This window comes from Triturus cristatus, chromosome 4_2 (genome assembly GCF_964204655.1).
Source record: "Triturus cristatus chromosome 4_2, aTriCri1.1, whole genome shotgun sequence".
Classification (NCBI taxonomy): domain Eukaryota; kingdom Metazoa; phylum Chordata; class Amphibia; order Caudata; family Salamandridae; genus Triturus; species Triturus cristatus.
In genome coordinates, this window is record NC_140586.1 from 352,392,348 (window position 1) to 352,404,634 (window position 12,287).

General features: G+C 52.5%; 1 protein-coding gene across 1 annotated transcript in view; it reads right to left on the minus strand.

Moving 5' to 3' along the window:
- The window catches only part of CACNA1E (calcium voltage-gated channel subunit alpha1 E), a 1,399,715-nt gene extending 1,388,341 nt beyond the window's left edge, over nt 1–11,374 (minus strand). The window contains exon 1 of the mRNA XM_085601759.1: nt 10,063–11,374. Coding sequence (XP_085457885.1) covers nt 10,063–10,331 — 269 coding nt within the window. The 5' untranslated portion in view covers nt 10,332–11,374. The remainder of the gene's footprint in view (nt 1–10,062) is intronic.
- Between the last annotated feature and the right edge of the window lie 913 nt (nt 11,375–12,287).

Here is a 12,287-nt window from a genome sequence, read left to right on the forward strand (position 1 = left end):
GAATCTGCAGTTAGAAATCTCTATCAGAATGCTATATTCATGGTGGACACTGTTTTATATTTTATTACCATGTATTAGAGAAAGTGCAACAAGAAACAGAGGGGTTGACGCAATAAAGAACTGCACTTACCAAAATAGATATTGTGGGTGAAAGTAAGATATTCTAAAAGGTGCAACGAACCCTGGAGTACAGCCCCTCTCGACTTCAAATTGAAAAGCTTCCAAGACCAAAATAGAAACAATGGTTCAGCACACAAAGTAAGTAATGTATTATATAAATTGCATATGAAATTCCACAGATAAATTATTCATTGAAAAACACAGTAATCACAGTGCATATGTATGCAACAGATAGACAATGTAGATGTCATAATTTTCTTTCTTCATTAGTTGTTTATTAGTTTTCTTCTTATGACAAAATACACCAATGAAATTCGAGATAAAATCCAGTAGTCAATGCGTATCGTCCACACAGGACTTCTAAAGGGCTTTAAATTAAGTATGGGATTAACCAGTTCCTTAATATTTACTGGCATATATGAGCATCTATGTTTTGTTAATTCATACAGTACAGGAATTGGAATATGCTTGTTCCTCTAGTGCGTAGGTACTCATAGTAAGGCACGCGGGCCGCCAGAGGCCCGGCAGACATTCATTGGCGGCCCGCGGACCTTGCCTTGCAGTTTCCACGGCGGCAGTAAACACAGAAGATGACTGCAGAAGCTTACGTAGTGAATACGTATTAAATAGGTATTCACTACGTATGCTCCTGCAGCCATCTTCTGTGTTTACTTCCGGCCTCTGTGAGGTCAGGGCACCTTCGGAAGGCTTCCCAAAAGGCCCTTTAAAAGTTAGCTGTAAGCGCTTTCACAGCTGACTTTTAAACGGGCCTTTTGGGAAGCTTCCTCTTTGACAGAGACAGATAGAGGCGACAGACAGAGGCAGAGAGACAGATAGTGGCACAGAGACAGGTGGAGGCCCAGAGACAGATAGAGGCAGAGACAGATAGAGACAGAGATAGAGACAGAGATAGAGACAGATAAAGACATATAGGAGACAGATAGAGGCAGAGACAGATAGAGGCAGAGACAGATAGAGACAGGGACAGACAGAGACAGAAAGAGACAGAGACAGATAGAGGCAGAGACAGATAGAGGCAGAGACAGATAGAGGCAGAGACAGACAGAGACAGACAGTGATAGAGACAGAGAGATAGACAGAGAGAGAGAGACAGAGACAGAGATAGAGGCAGGGACAGATAGAGGCAGGGACAGATAGAGGCAGAGACAGACAGAGACAGATAGAGGCAGAGATGGAGATAGAGACAGAGATAGAGACAGAGACAGGGACAGACAGGGACAGACAGAGACAGATAGAGGCAGAGACAGGGACAGGGACAGACAGAGACAGAGAGGGAGACAGGGACAGACAGAGACAGGGACAGACAGAGACAGATAGAGGCAGAGACAGGGACAGACAGATAGAGGCAGAGACAGGGAAAGACAGATAGAGGCAGAGACAGACAGACAGAGACAGAGAGGCAGAGAGACAGAGAGGGAGACGGAGACGGAGACGGAGGGAGAGAAAGCGAGAGAGAGGGAGAGAGAAGGAGGGAGAGGGAGGGAGAGGGAGGGAGACAGAGGGAGGGAGACAGACAGAGAGGGAGACAGAGGGATACATAGAGAAAGGGAGACGGAGAGAGGGAGACAGAGGGAGACAGAGGGAGGGAGTCAGGGGGAGAGAGAGAGAGAGAGGGAGACAGAGGGAGACAGAGAGGGAGACAGACAGAGGGAGAGGGAGATAGAGGGAAAGAGATAGAGGGAGAGGGAGACAGACAGAGGGAGACAGACAGAGGGAGACCGACAGAGGGAGACAGATAGAGGGAGACAGACAAAGGGAGACAGACAAAGGAAGACAGACGGAGGGAGACAGAGGGAGGGAGACAGAGTGAGGAAGACAGAGACAGACAGAGGGAGGGAGACAGGGGGAGGGAGACAGAGGGAGAGAGAGAGAGGGAGACAGAGGGAGGGAGACAGAGGGAGGGACACAGAGGGAGACAGAGAGAGGGAGATGGACAGAGGGAGACAGAGAGAGGGAGACAGAGGGAGGGAGACAGAGGGAGAGAGAGGGAGGGAGGCAGAGAGAGGGAGACAGAGAGAGAGGGAGGGAGAGAGAGAGTGGGAGACAGACAGAGGGAGATAGAGGGAGTGAGACAGAGGGAGACACAGAGGGAGAGAGGGAGAGAGGGAGGGAGAGCAAGAGAGGGAGAGCAAGAGAGGGAGAGAGAGAGAGGGAGAGAGATATAGAGCGAGAGAGAGATGTGTGTATGCTGGGTCTGGTGGCTCAGTGGACGAATGCGCCCGCTGCAGGGGCCTGTGTTCAATTTTATGGACACCGTTATTTTTACCCCTCTAGCCCCGCCCCCCTCCCCCACTGACCCCACCCTCACCGGTGCGGCCCTCGGCCACAAACCACACTGTAAATTTGGCCCCCGAGAGAAAGTTTGTGAGTACCCATGCTCTAGTGTGTCACATTCATGGCGTCTGCTTCCAGTAGTGAATGTGGAAGCAGACGCGTGTGAACGAAAAGCGTTGCATACTGGATTTATCTTGCATTTCATTTGTGTATTTTGTCCTAAGAAGAAAACTAATATAGAACTAATGAAAAAAGAAAATGATGACATCTACGTTGTCTATCTGTTGCATACATAAGCACCGTGATTACTGTGTTTGTCAATGAATAATTTATCCGCGAAATTTCATATGCAATTTATATAATATATTACTTACTTTGAGTGCTGAACCATTGTTTGCTATGTATTAGAGAAAATGTAGTCCATTGGTATAGAAATGTAGGTGCTTCAAGAGAGATAAGGCACAATGCTTGGGCCTTTATGTAGACAGTATGAGCACCCTAAATTGAAAACAGTTTGGGGCATATTATCAAGCACGGCGTTAAAATTATCGCCGCTTTAGCGGCAGGAAACTGCCGCTAAGGCGGCGATAATGAGCTTGATAATATGCCGCAGAGAATTGCCATAGAAGCCCATGTTGACACCAGAACATGGGCTTCTATGGGAATTCTCACGGTCATATTATCAAGCCCATTATCGCCGCGATCATTTTAGCGCCGTTTCTTGATAATATGCCCCTTAATTTGTAATAATTTAAGGTATATCTAAACATTAAACCAAATATGAACGCTTGTTTTTGCACAAACTTATATACGCAAGAGAGTTCCAAGTATACAATGCATAACAAAGACAATTCTGGAACAGTCAACGATCTGTTAGCAATTGTGATGCGTTTCGATCGCACTTAGATTATGTAATAACAGTCTGCCTCGGAATGTAATCAATACAAGGTTTGGTTTATTCCACGTAAGCAGTTGTATATTGTGATGTCCTTGTTTTTCCAGCCGGCACATACTTTTTCAAATCTGGTGTCAGTATTTTATCTCCAGCTCTGTTGACATAGACCTTTTTACAAGATGATGAATAATTCTAAAGAATGTGTTCGGTGTTTTTATGGTACCTGCTGCGTCTTCGTAGGAGCCTCAGTCTCTCATAGTTTACTTGCGTCTCCGGGCAGGTCCTCCTTGAAGAGTCTGTCCAAATGTGCGGACAGCATGGAATGCCGACAACCCCTCCATCAGCCGATGGCACAGCCGCCTCTTGCAGATATTAGCCGAGGTCACGCACAGATGCCATATACATGTTAGCTAATGTCTTACGCTTCAATTACGCACTCTAGCTGAGTACAAAGGGATCCTAAACATTAGCTGGTGGCCTATGCATACATGGCGGGCTTTATCTGATTTCATACTTCAATTGTGCACTTCAAATTATGCGATTTATACACTTTATCTGATGTTCTATGTATGAATTGAGCACTTTATCTGATGTCTGACTTACATGAAAATTACGCATACATTTTGCCAGGGAGTAAGGGTCCTGGGGCATGGCTGGATGTTTGGAGGTGGTACTTGTTGTTTGGGGGTGCTATGGTATAAGGGCATGGATCAGTGTCTGGGTCGACGGTCATTCCCTAGCTGCAAGTGTGGTTGTGTGGAGCTCAGTGACCCTCTCTGGGAGGCGGGCACATTGTTTGGTTGTGAGTGTCATTAGCTCATGACGGTGTCATTAAATAGAGCTGAATGTCAGTATCTGGGGATGCGGTCATTATCTGGGGACGGAAATATCGTGCGGCTCTTTCCCTCTTGGGCATAAACGGGGCTCGTTCATCTGCCGATGAGGAAATGAACACGAGCGCCGCGCCGCTGTCCAAGGTGCTGCAGCGCCGCTCTCCAGGGTGCTGCAGGTGCGCTTCTCTGTGTGGTCCACGCCGCGGTCGAAGAAACAAGATTTAAGTGCCGTGTAATTAAGTCAACTGTTTGAGGGCGGAACAGGGTCAAAGCCGCTGGCCACGTGCCAAAGATCCGGTCTGTAATCTACAAAGGGGATGTTGAAGTTCACACTGTGAGGCTGAAACCGAGGTTAAGGGGTTGAATATGGAGCAGGAAGACTACTAACTGGGACAAACCAATTGGAATCTGTGGTAGGGGGGTGAATCTGGAGTAGGACGATGGCTACCCTGGACACGGTGTCTGGAACCTGGGTTACGGGGATGAGATCCAGGTTGGTGAGGCTAAAGGCTGGGGAATGGTGGCTGTGACCTGGGTTGGGAGGCTGGCACTGGGAAGGGTGGGCTAGAAGCTTGGATAGGTAGATTGGAACATATTATATTTACGCTCATTCATAGGGTATGAGGGCTGACTCTTGGAAAACGAGACTGGTGTCAAGGTTACGAAAGCTGAAACCTTTTCGGGATGCTATCCCAGGGGTATGGAGGCTGGCACTGGTGTAGGCCAACTAACAGAGTGGTGGGGAGGCCGACACAGAAAAGGGAGCTGCCTATGTGGCTCATACGAGAAAATGGGCAGGTAGTTAAGAAGGAATCCTGAGGCGGTGGGCAGGTGGACTGTTTTTGGAACAGGGGAACTGATGATTCTGAAGGTAAAAAGGCTGACAACCTGCCAAGATGGCCGGCGACTGGGAGAGGAGGCTGAGGCTGAGTCAGATAATTTGATATTGAAGAAGAGACTTGAGAAAAGGGAGTCTTATGCTGCAAAAAGAGACTGTTACTAGTGAGAGAGGTGACTGCTACAAAAGAAAGTCCAATAACCTTCGCAGGGAGGTTCACAAATAGGGTAGAGATGCAGATAATGCTGATAAGTGGGGGGGGGGGTAGCAAGGGGACTAGCACTGTGCAAGAATGGCTGATGCCAAGAAAGAAGCTCTGATAAGTGAAGTATGCAGGCAGGTATTAAACCAGGGTAGAGAGGCTGTATGGGGGCAGGGAGTCTAATGCAAAAACATTGAGGGGGTCGTACTGGTGAAGAGAGATAGATGCTAGTAAAGGAGCTGTAATAAGCTTTGATAATTAAAATTGCAGTAAGGAGGTTTACAACAGGGGGGCGGGGGTGATATATTAGGTTGAGTGGCTGATGCCTGGGCAGAGAAGTTAATACTGGGGCACTGGCTGATGAGCTGCTGAGAGTCAGGGCTGCAGACCGAGCTGCAGAGAGTCAGAGCAGGAGACCGAGCTGCAGAGAGCTACTGCAGGAGACTCGGCTGCATGACCTACAGAGTCAGTGCAGAAGACAGAGCTGCAGAGAGTCAGAGCCGGAGATCAAGCTGCGGAGAGTCAGAGCTGGAGACCCAGCTGCAGAGAGTGGGTGCAGAAGACAGAACTGCAGAGCGTCAAAGCCGGAGACCGAGCTGGAGAAAGTGAGAGCTGCAGACCCAGCTGCAGAGAGTCAGTGCAGAAGACAGAGCAGCAGGGAGTCAGAGCTGGAGACCGAGCTGCAGAGAGTCAGACAAGTAGACAGAGCTGCAGAGCAAGAGACCGAGCTGCAGAGAGTCAGAGTCGGAGATCAAGCTCCAGAGGTTCAGAGACGGAGACTAAGCTGCAGAGAATCTGAGCTGGAGACCGAGCTGCAGAGAGTCAGAGCAGGAGACAGGGCTGAAGAGATTCAGAGCAGGTGACAGAGCTGCAGAAAGTCAAAGCTGGACACCGAACTGCTGAAAATTGGAATAGGATACCAAGCTGCAGAGAGTCAGAGCAGGAGACCGAGCTGCAGAGAGTCAGAGCAGGAGACCGAGCTGCAGAGAGTCAGAGCAGGAGACCGAGCTGCAGAGAGTCAAAGAAAGAGACAGAGCTGCAGAGAGTCAGAGCAGGTGACAGAGCTACAGAGAGTCAGAGCAGGCGACAGAGCTGCAGACAGTCAGAGCAGGAGACAGAGTTTCAGAGAGTCAGAGCAGTTGACAGAGCTGCATAGAGTCAGAGCAACAGACAGTGCTGCATAGAGTCAGAGCAACAGACAGAGCTGCATAGAGTCAGAGCAGGTGACAGAGCTGCAGAGATTCAGAGCAGGTGACAGAGCTGCAGAGAGTCAGAGCAGGAGGCAGAGATGCAGAGAGTCAGAGCAGGAGACATAGCTTCAGAGAATCAGAGAAGAAGACAGAGCTGCAGAGAGTCAGAGCCGGAGACAGAGCTGCAGAGAGTCAGAGCCGGGGACAGAGCTGCAGAGAGTCAGAGCCGGGGACAGCTGCAGAGAGTTAGAGCCAGAAACCAAGCAGCAGAGAGTCAAAGCAGGAGACCGAGCTGCATAAAGCTGCAGCAGGAGACTGAGCTCAAGAGAGGTATAGTAGGAGACAGAGATGCAGGGAGTCAGAACTGGAGATCGAGCTGCAGAGAGTTGGAGCCGGAGACAGAGCTGCAGAGAGTCAGAGCTGGAGATCGAGCTGCAGAGAGTCAGAGAAGGAGACCGAGATGCAGAGAGTCAGAGCTGGGGACTGAGCTGCAGAGAGTTGCAGCAGGAAACGGAGCTACAGAGATTCAGAACTGGAGACAGCGCTACAGAGATTCAGAGCTGGAGACCAAGCTGCAAAGAGTAAGAGCAGGAGACCCAGCTGCAGAGAGTAAGAGCAGAAGACCGAGCTGCAGAGAGTCAGAGCCGGAGAAAGAGCTGCAGAGAGTAAGAGCAGGAGACCGAGCTGCAGAGAGTCAGAGCAGATGACCGAGCTACAGAAAGTAAGAGCAGGAGAACGAGATGCAGAGAGTCAGAGCCGGGGACTGAGCTGCAGAGAGTTGCAGCAGGAAACGGAGCTACAGAGATTCAGAACTGGAGACAGCGCTACAGAGATTCAGAGCTGGAGACCAAGCTGCAAAGAGTAAGAGCAGGAGACCGAGCTGCAGAGAGTAAGAGCAGGAGACCGAGCTGCAGAGAGTCAGAGCCGGAGAAAGAGCTGCAGAGAGTAAGAGCAGGAGACCGAGCTGCAGAGAGTAAGAGCAGGAGACCGAGCTGCAGAGAGTCAGAGCCGGGGACTGAGCTGCAGAGAGTTGCAGCAGGAAACGGAGCTACAGAGATTCAGAGCTGGAGACAGCGCTACAGAGATTCAGAGCTGGAGACAGCGCTACAGAGATTCAGAGCTGGAGACAGCGATGCAGAGATTCAGAGCTGGAGACCAAGCTGCAAAGAGTAAGAGCAGGAGACCGAGCTGCAGAGAGTAAGAGCAGGAGACCGAGCTGCAGAGAGTCAGAGCCGGAGAAAGAGCTGCAGAGAGTAAGAGCAGGAGACCGAGCTGCAGAGAGTCAGAGCAGATGACCGAGCTACAGAAAGTAAGAGCAGGAGAACGAGATGCAGAGAGTCAGAGCCGGGGACTGAGCTGCAGAGAGTTGCAGCAGGAAACGGAGCTACAGAGATTCAGAACTGGAGACAGCGCTACAGAGATTCAGATCTGGAGACCAAGCTGCAAAGAGTAAGAGCAGGAGACCGAGCTGCAGAGAGTAAGAGCAGGAGACCGAGCTGCAGAGAGTCAGAGCCGGAGAAAGAGCTGCAGAGAATCAGAGCAACTGACCGAGCTACAGAGAGTAAGAGCAGGAGACCGAGCTGCAGAGAGTCAGAGCCGGGGACTGAGCTGCAGAGAGTTGCAGCAGGAAACGGAGCTACAGAGATTCAGAGCTGGAGACAGCGCTACAGAGATTCAGAGCTGGAGACAGCGCTACAGAGATTCAGAGCTGGAGACAGCGATGCAGAGATTCAGAGCTGGAGACAAAGCTGCAAAGAGTAAGAGCAGGAGACCAAGCTGCAGAGAGTAAGAGCAGGAGACTGAGCTGCAAAGAGTAAGAGCCGGAGAAAGAGCTGCAGAGAGTAAGAGCAGGAGACCGAGCTGCAGAGAGTCAGAGCCGGGGACTGAGCTGCAGAGAGTTGCAGCAGGAAACGGAGCTACAGAGATTCAGAGCTGGAGACAGCGCTACAGAGATTCAGAGCTGGAGACAGCGCTACAGAGATTCAGAGCTGGAGACAGCGATGCAGAGATTCAGAGCTGGAGACAAAGCTGCAAAGAGTAAGAGCAGGAGACCAAGCTGCAGAGAGTAAGAGCAGGAGACTGAGCTGCAAAGAGTAAGAGCAGGAGACCGAGCTGCAGAGAGGCAGAGCTGGAGATCGAGCTGCAGAAAATCAGAGCAGGAAACAGAAATGCAGGGAGTTACAGCAGGAAACCGAGCTGCAAAGAGTTACGCCTGGAGACCGAGCTGCAGAGAGTCAGAGCCGGAGACAGAGCTGCAGAGAGTAAGAGCAGGGAACAGAGCAGCAGAGAGTTAGAGCCGGAGACCGAGCTGGAGAGAGTCAGTGCAGGAGACAGAGCTGCAGAGAGTTTCAGCAGGACGTGGTGATGCAGAGACAGCGAGAGACGGCTACAGTTAGAGCGACAGACAGAGCTACAGAGTGTTAGATCAGAAGACAGAGCTGCAGATAGGCAGGACATGGAGCTCGATAGAGTTAAAAGAGAATGCAGCTGCAGAGAGCAAGACCACCTGGTGGAGCCACAGCGTGTTGGAGCAACAGACGGAGCTGCGGCGAGTTAGCGCAGAACACGGAGCCACAGAGAGCAGGGGCAGGCGAGGGGGCTATACAGAGCTAGTGTGCAGAAGACGGAGCTGCGGAGAATCAGAGCTGCAGGCGGAGAGTAAAGAACAGAAGACGGAGCTACAAAGAGCAGGGCAGGCGAGGGAGCTGCGGATAGAGCAACAGAGCTGCAGTAGTAGTTCGGGCCAGATCACAGCTCAGACTTGACGCGTCTTAGCTCCGTATTTCATGACATTGTGCTTGTGAGAAATATAACGCAGGGTGTGTGAGGAGCTGGGGGAGGGTTCTAGCAGTAGTCCTCCAGTACCTTCAGTTGGTTCTGCACACTCCAGGGACGGGGCTTGAACATTGGGCAATTTGGGCCACTGCCTTTCCCGTGGTTGGGGAGAGGAAGAACAGCTGTTGAGGGGAAACAGGCCCAAAGCACGGGGCAGGTGAGCTGCAGGTAGAGCCACGGTTAGCAGGTACCTTGTGTCAGGCAGAGGGTGGGCAGGCTCCATTAGTTGGAGTCGGCAAATAAATAGGCCTAGATTGTATAGTACACGTTGGCCCTAAGCTGAGAACTGCTTGCACGAGGAAGAGTCATCAGACAAAGAGATGACTTCGTGCGCTGCTTTAGGCAAGGAGGTCGCTTCGTGCGCCGCTTTGCGCAAGGAAGGAGGCGCAGTGGGCTCATAAACAGGGGGACTCGTCGCCACTGTTGTACCTGCGGGTACACTGTACTTGACAGGCTGTGCTGTCCACACCTATACCGTAGATCTGTCACCACTGCAGCAATCATCTTCACCACCCCAACAAGCACACAGTGACGGAGTACAGGCGTGCACGCGTTCCATACGGCAGTGCAGTCTACAAACACGCACGTGCGCATACATACAGTAAATGCTGTAAATGGGCCACGAAAGCGCTACTGCGGCACAGATACGCCTCGCTATCTGAAAGGCCACTTTGTGCGTGAAGCGTACACAGCGTCGGCTCCGCACCAATATCCACGCCAGGGCGCAGTCTATCCACCTCCGCTACCCACCACCCACATCCAGGCAGCCCAGAAACGGCTCGCCTGGCCCATCCTCCCTCCGGACTCACAGCCCCCACCACTCACACACACAGCAGGACACCATGAAAGGATATGGCCAGTCGATGAGCTTCTTCGCGTACTTGCGCAGCGCGTTGTCCTCGCCCAGGATGAACAGGGACCTGTTGACTGTGAAGCAGTTCTGCCGGACGGGGATGGGGTTGTAGAGCGCCATGGTGCGCGCTCGCTGCGCCTTGGACTGCTTGAAGGCGGCCTGCGAGCCCGGGGCAGCCGCCGGGGCCACCGTCGGCAGGCTCTTGCTCCTCTCCGAGCTCCCGTCCGCCGAGCTCGGCCGGCCGACCACCGTCTCTCCGAAGCGAGCCATCCTGCAAGGGGAGAGAGACAAGGCACTGTCATCCAACCTGGGCCGGCAGTGAGAGGGCGACAGAAGCGTGGCCAGGTTTCAACAAGTCCTATACACAAAACCAGGGAGGAGTGAGGCCAGTCTCGGCAAGAGCAAGTCCTGGGGCGAGGGCCTGGGAGGAGGAATCCAGGCAGTGGTAGTCCGGGAGGGAGAGCAGGGAGGAGGCAGTCAAGGGAGAGAACAAAAGAGGAGGGTCCAGATAACAGCAAGTCAAATATCCACTACAGCTCTTTCCACCCCAGGAGGACGCGCGGCCCAGGGGGTCCCTCGGAGGCTAAGAGCATCTCCTCCCAGAGCCCTGCGCTAGAAGCCAGGCTGAGCGCCCGGATGGAGACAGGAGAGCCCAGGCAGCAACAAGTCCAGAGCCACACTCGAGTCTTTCACTGCAGATCCATCCACCCAGGGAGAGCGCGCAGCGCAGGACGTCCCTCGGAGACGGCCTCTACAGGCAACAGACTGGCCAGAGCCAACTCAAAGCCCAATGCTTGAGGACAGGGGAGAGTCACCAATCTGTAAGTCCAGAATCTGCAACACAGGAGATCTTTCTGCGACTCCATCCATCCCCGGTAGGAACCACTGCCTGAGAGATCCCTCAAACCCTCAGAAAATCCACCTCACTCTCCCCGTCCGTCCTCAGCTGACCACCAGAAGCGCCTAGAAACCCAGAGGGAGCAAATGCAGCTGGGGAGAGGGGGTCGAACAGCCACCTGCAAGTCCAAGACCGTCAGCTCGTCTACAGGGGAAGTCTGCTGCAACTGCCCACACCACAGGAGGAGCCCTCCCACTCCAAGCGCATCTCCTGTTGCTGGCCCTGCGCCCCCAGGACGCAGAGGCTCTGCGAGCCCGCTTAGCGCCTTCTAGAGACCTCAGAGCGCATATCTCCACCTGCAACTCTACGGCTGCGGGGCAGTTCGGAGAAAGAGGCACCGTGCAGCCAGCGCTATCTCTCCCGGGCGAGGGGGCGACAGAAAGCACCGCCCCCGCTCCACCGTGCCCTGCCTGGATCTGTGTGCTGGAGGAGAGGCAGAGAAGAGGGGCTGGGAGGTGTTCTCCAGAGCTGGAACATGAAAGAGCTGGGTTCCCCGCCCAAGCCCCCCTCCCGTCAGCCCGCTTGGAAGGGCGGTTCTGGGGGAGGGGGCGGGTTGCTTCTGTCCCTGGAGTTACTGGAGGGGTGAACTTCGCCTGCTTTGGGGACCTGGCTCTGGGGGCTGCTGATCACGAGTGGTTTATGCAGCAAGAATATAGAATATTAATTCTCCGCACAGCGTTGAGAAAAAAGGGGAGAACATGACGAGACATGAAGCAAGCACTGTAGAGGAGGCGAGGACGACAGGGGCAGCCTCAGGGAGAGGGGTACAGGGGGGTGGCCCATTCATCTCGGGGAAATACCCATATCCAGCGCTGGAGAGCGAGCTCCCAGGAAAGTGGGGCGTCTTTAGAGGGGGGGGGGCGCAAACCATAGCTGGAAAGATGATCTCAGGGGATGGATCACTGGACAAGGAGTGGACAGCAGTGAGGGCAGCTTTTGCAGCACTATACAAAAAGTACACGGGAAAGGTGGCTGCCTGTGTAGATCTGGACATGGAGTACATAAGAGAGGGGTCAGCCTATGCAGTGATGGAAGAGGAGTGCATAGGAGAGAGTAGCTTATGCAGTGCTGGACAAGGAATGCATAGGAGATATAGCTGCCTATGAAGCGCCGGACAAGCAGTGCATAGGACACATGGTATCTGATGCAACATACCGCAGGGAATGCATAGGGGGTACAAAGGGTGCTATAGAGAGTGGCACTGGATAAGTCATGCATAAGAGAGGGAAAAGTCAATGGTGCGTTGGACAGCGAGTGCATAAGAGAAGGACTTATGAACACAAGCATATACACCCATGGCATAAAGTGCTCATGAGAGCCACCCTATA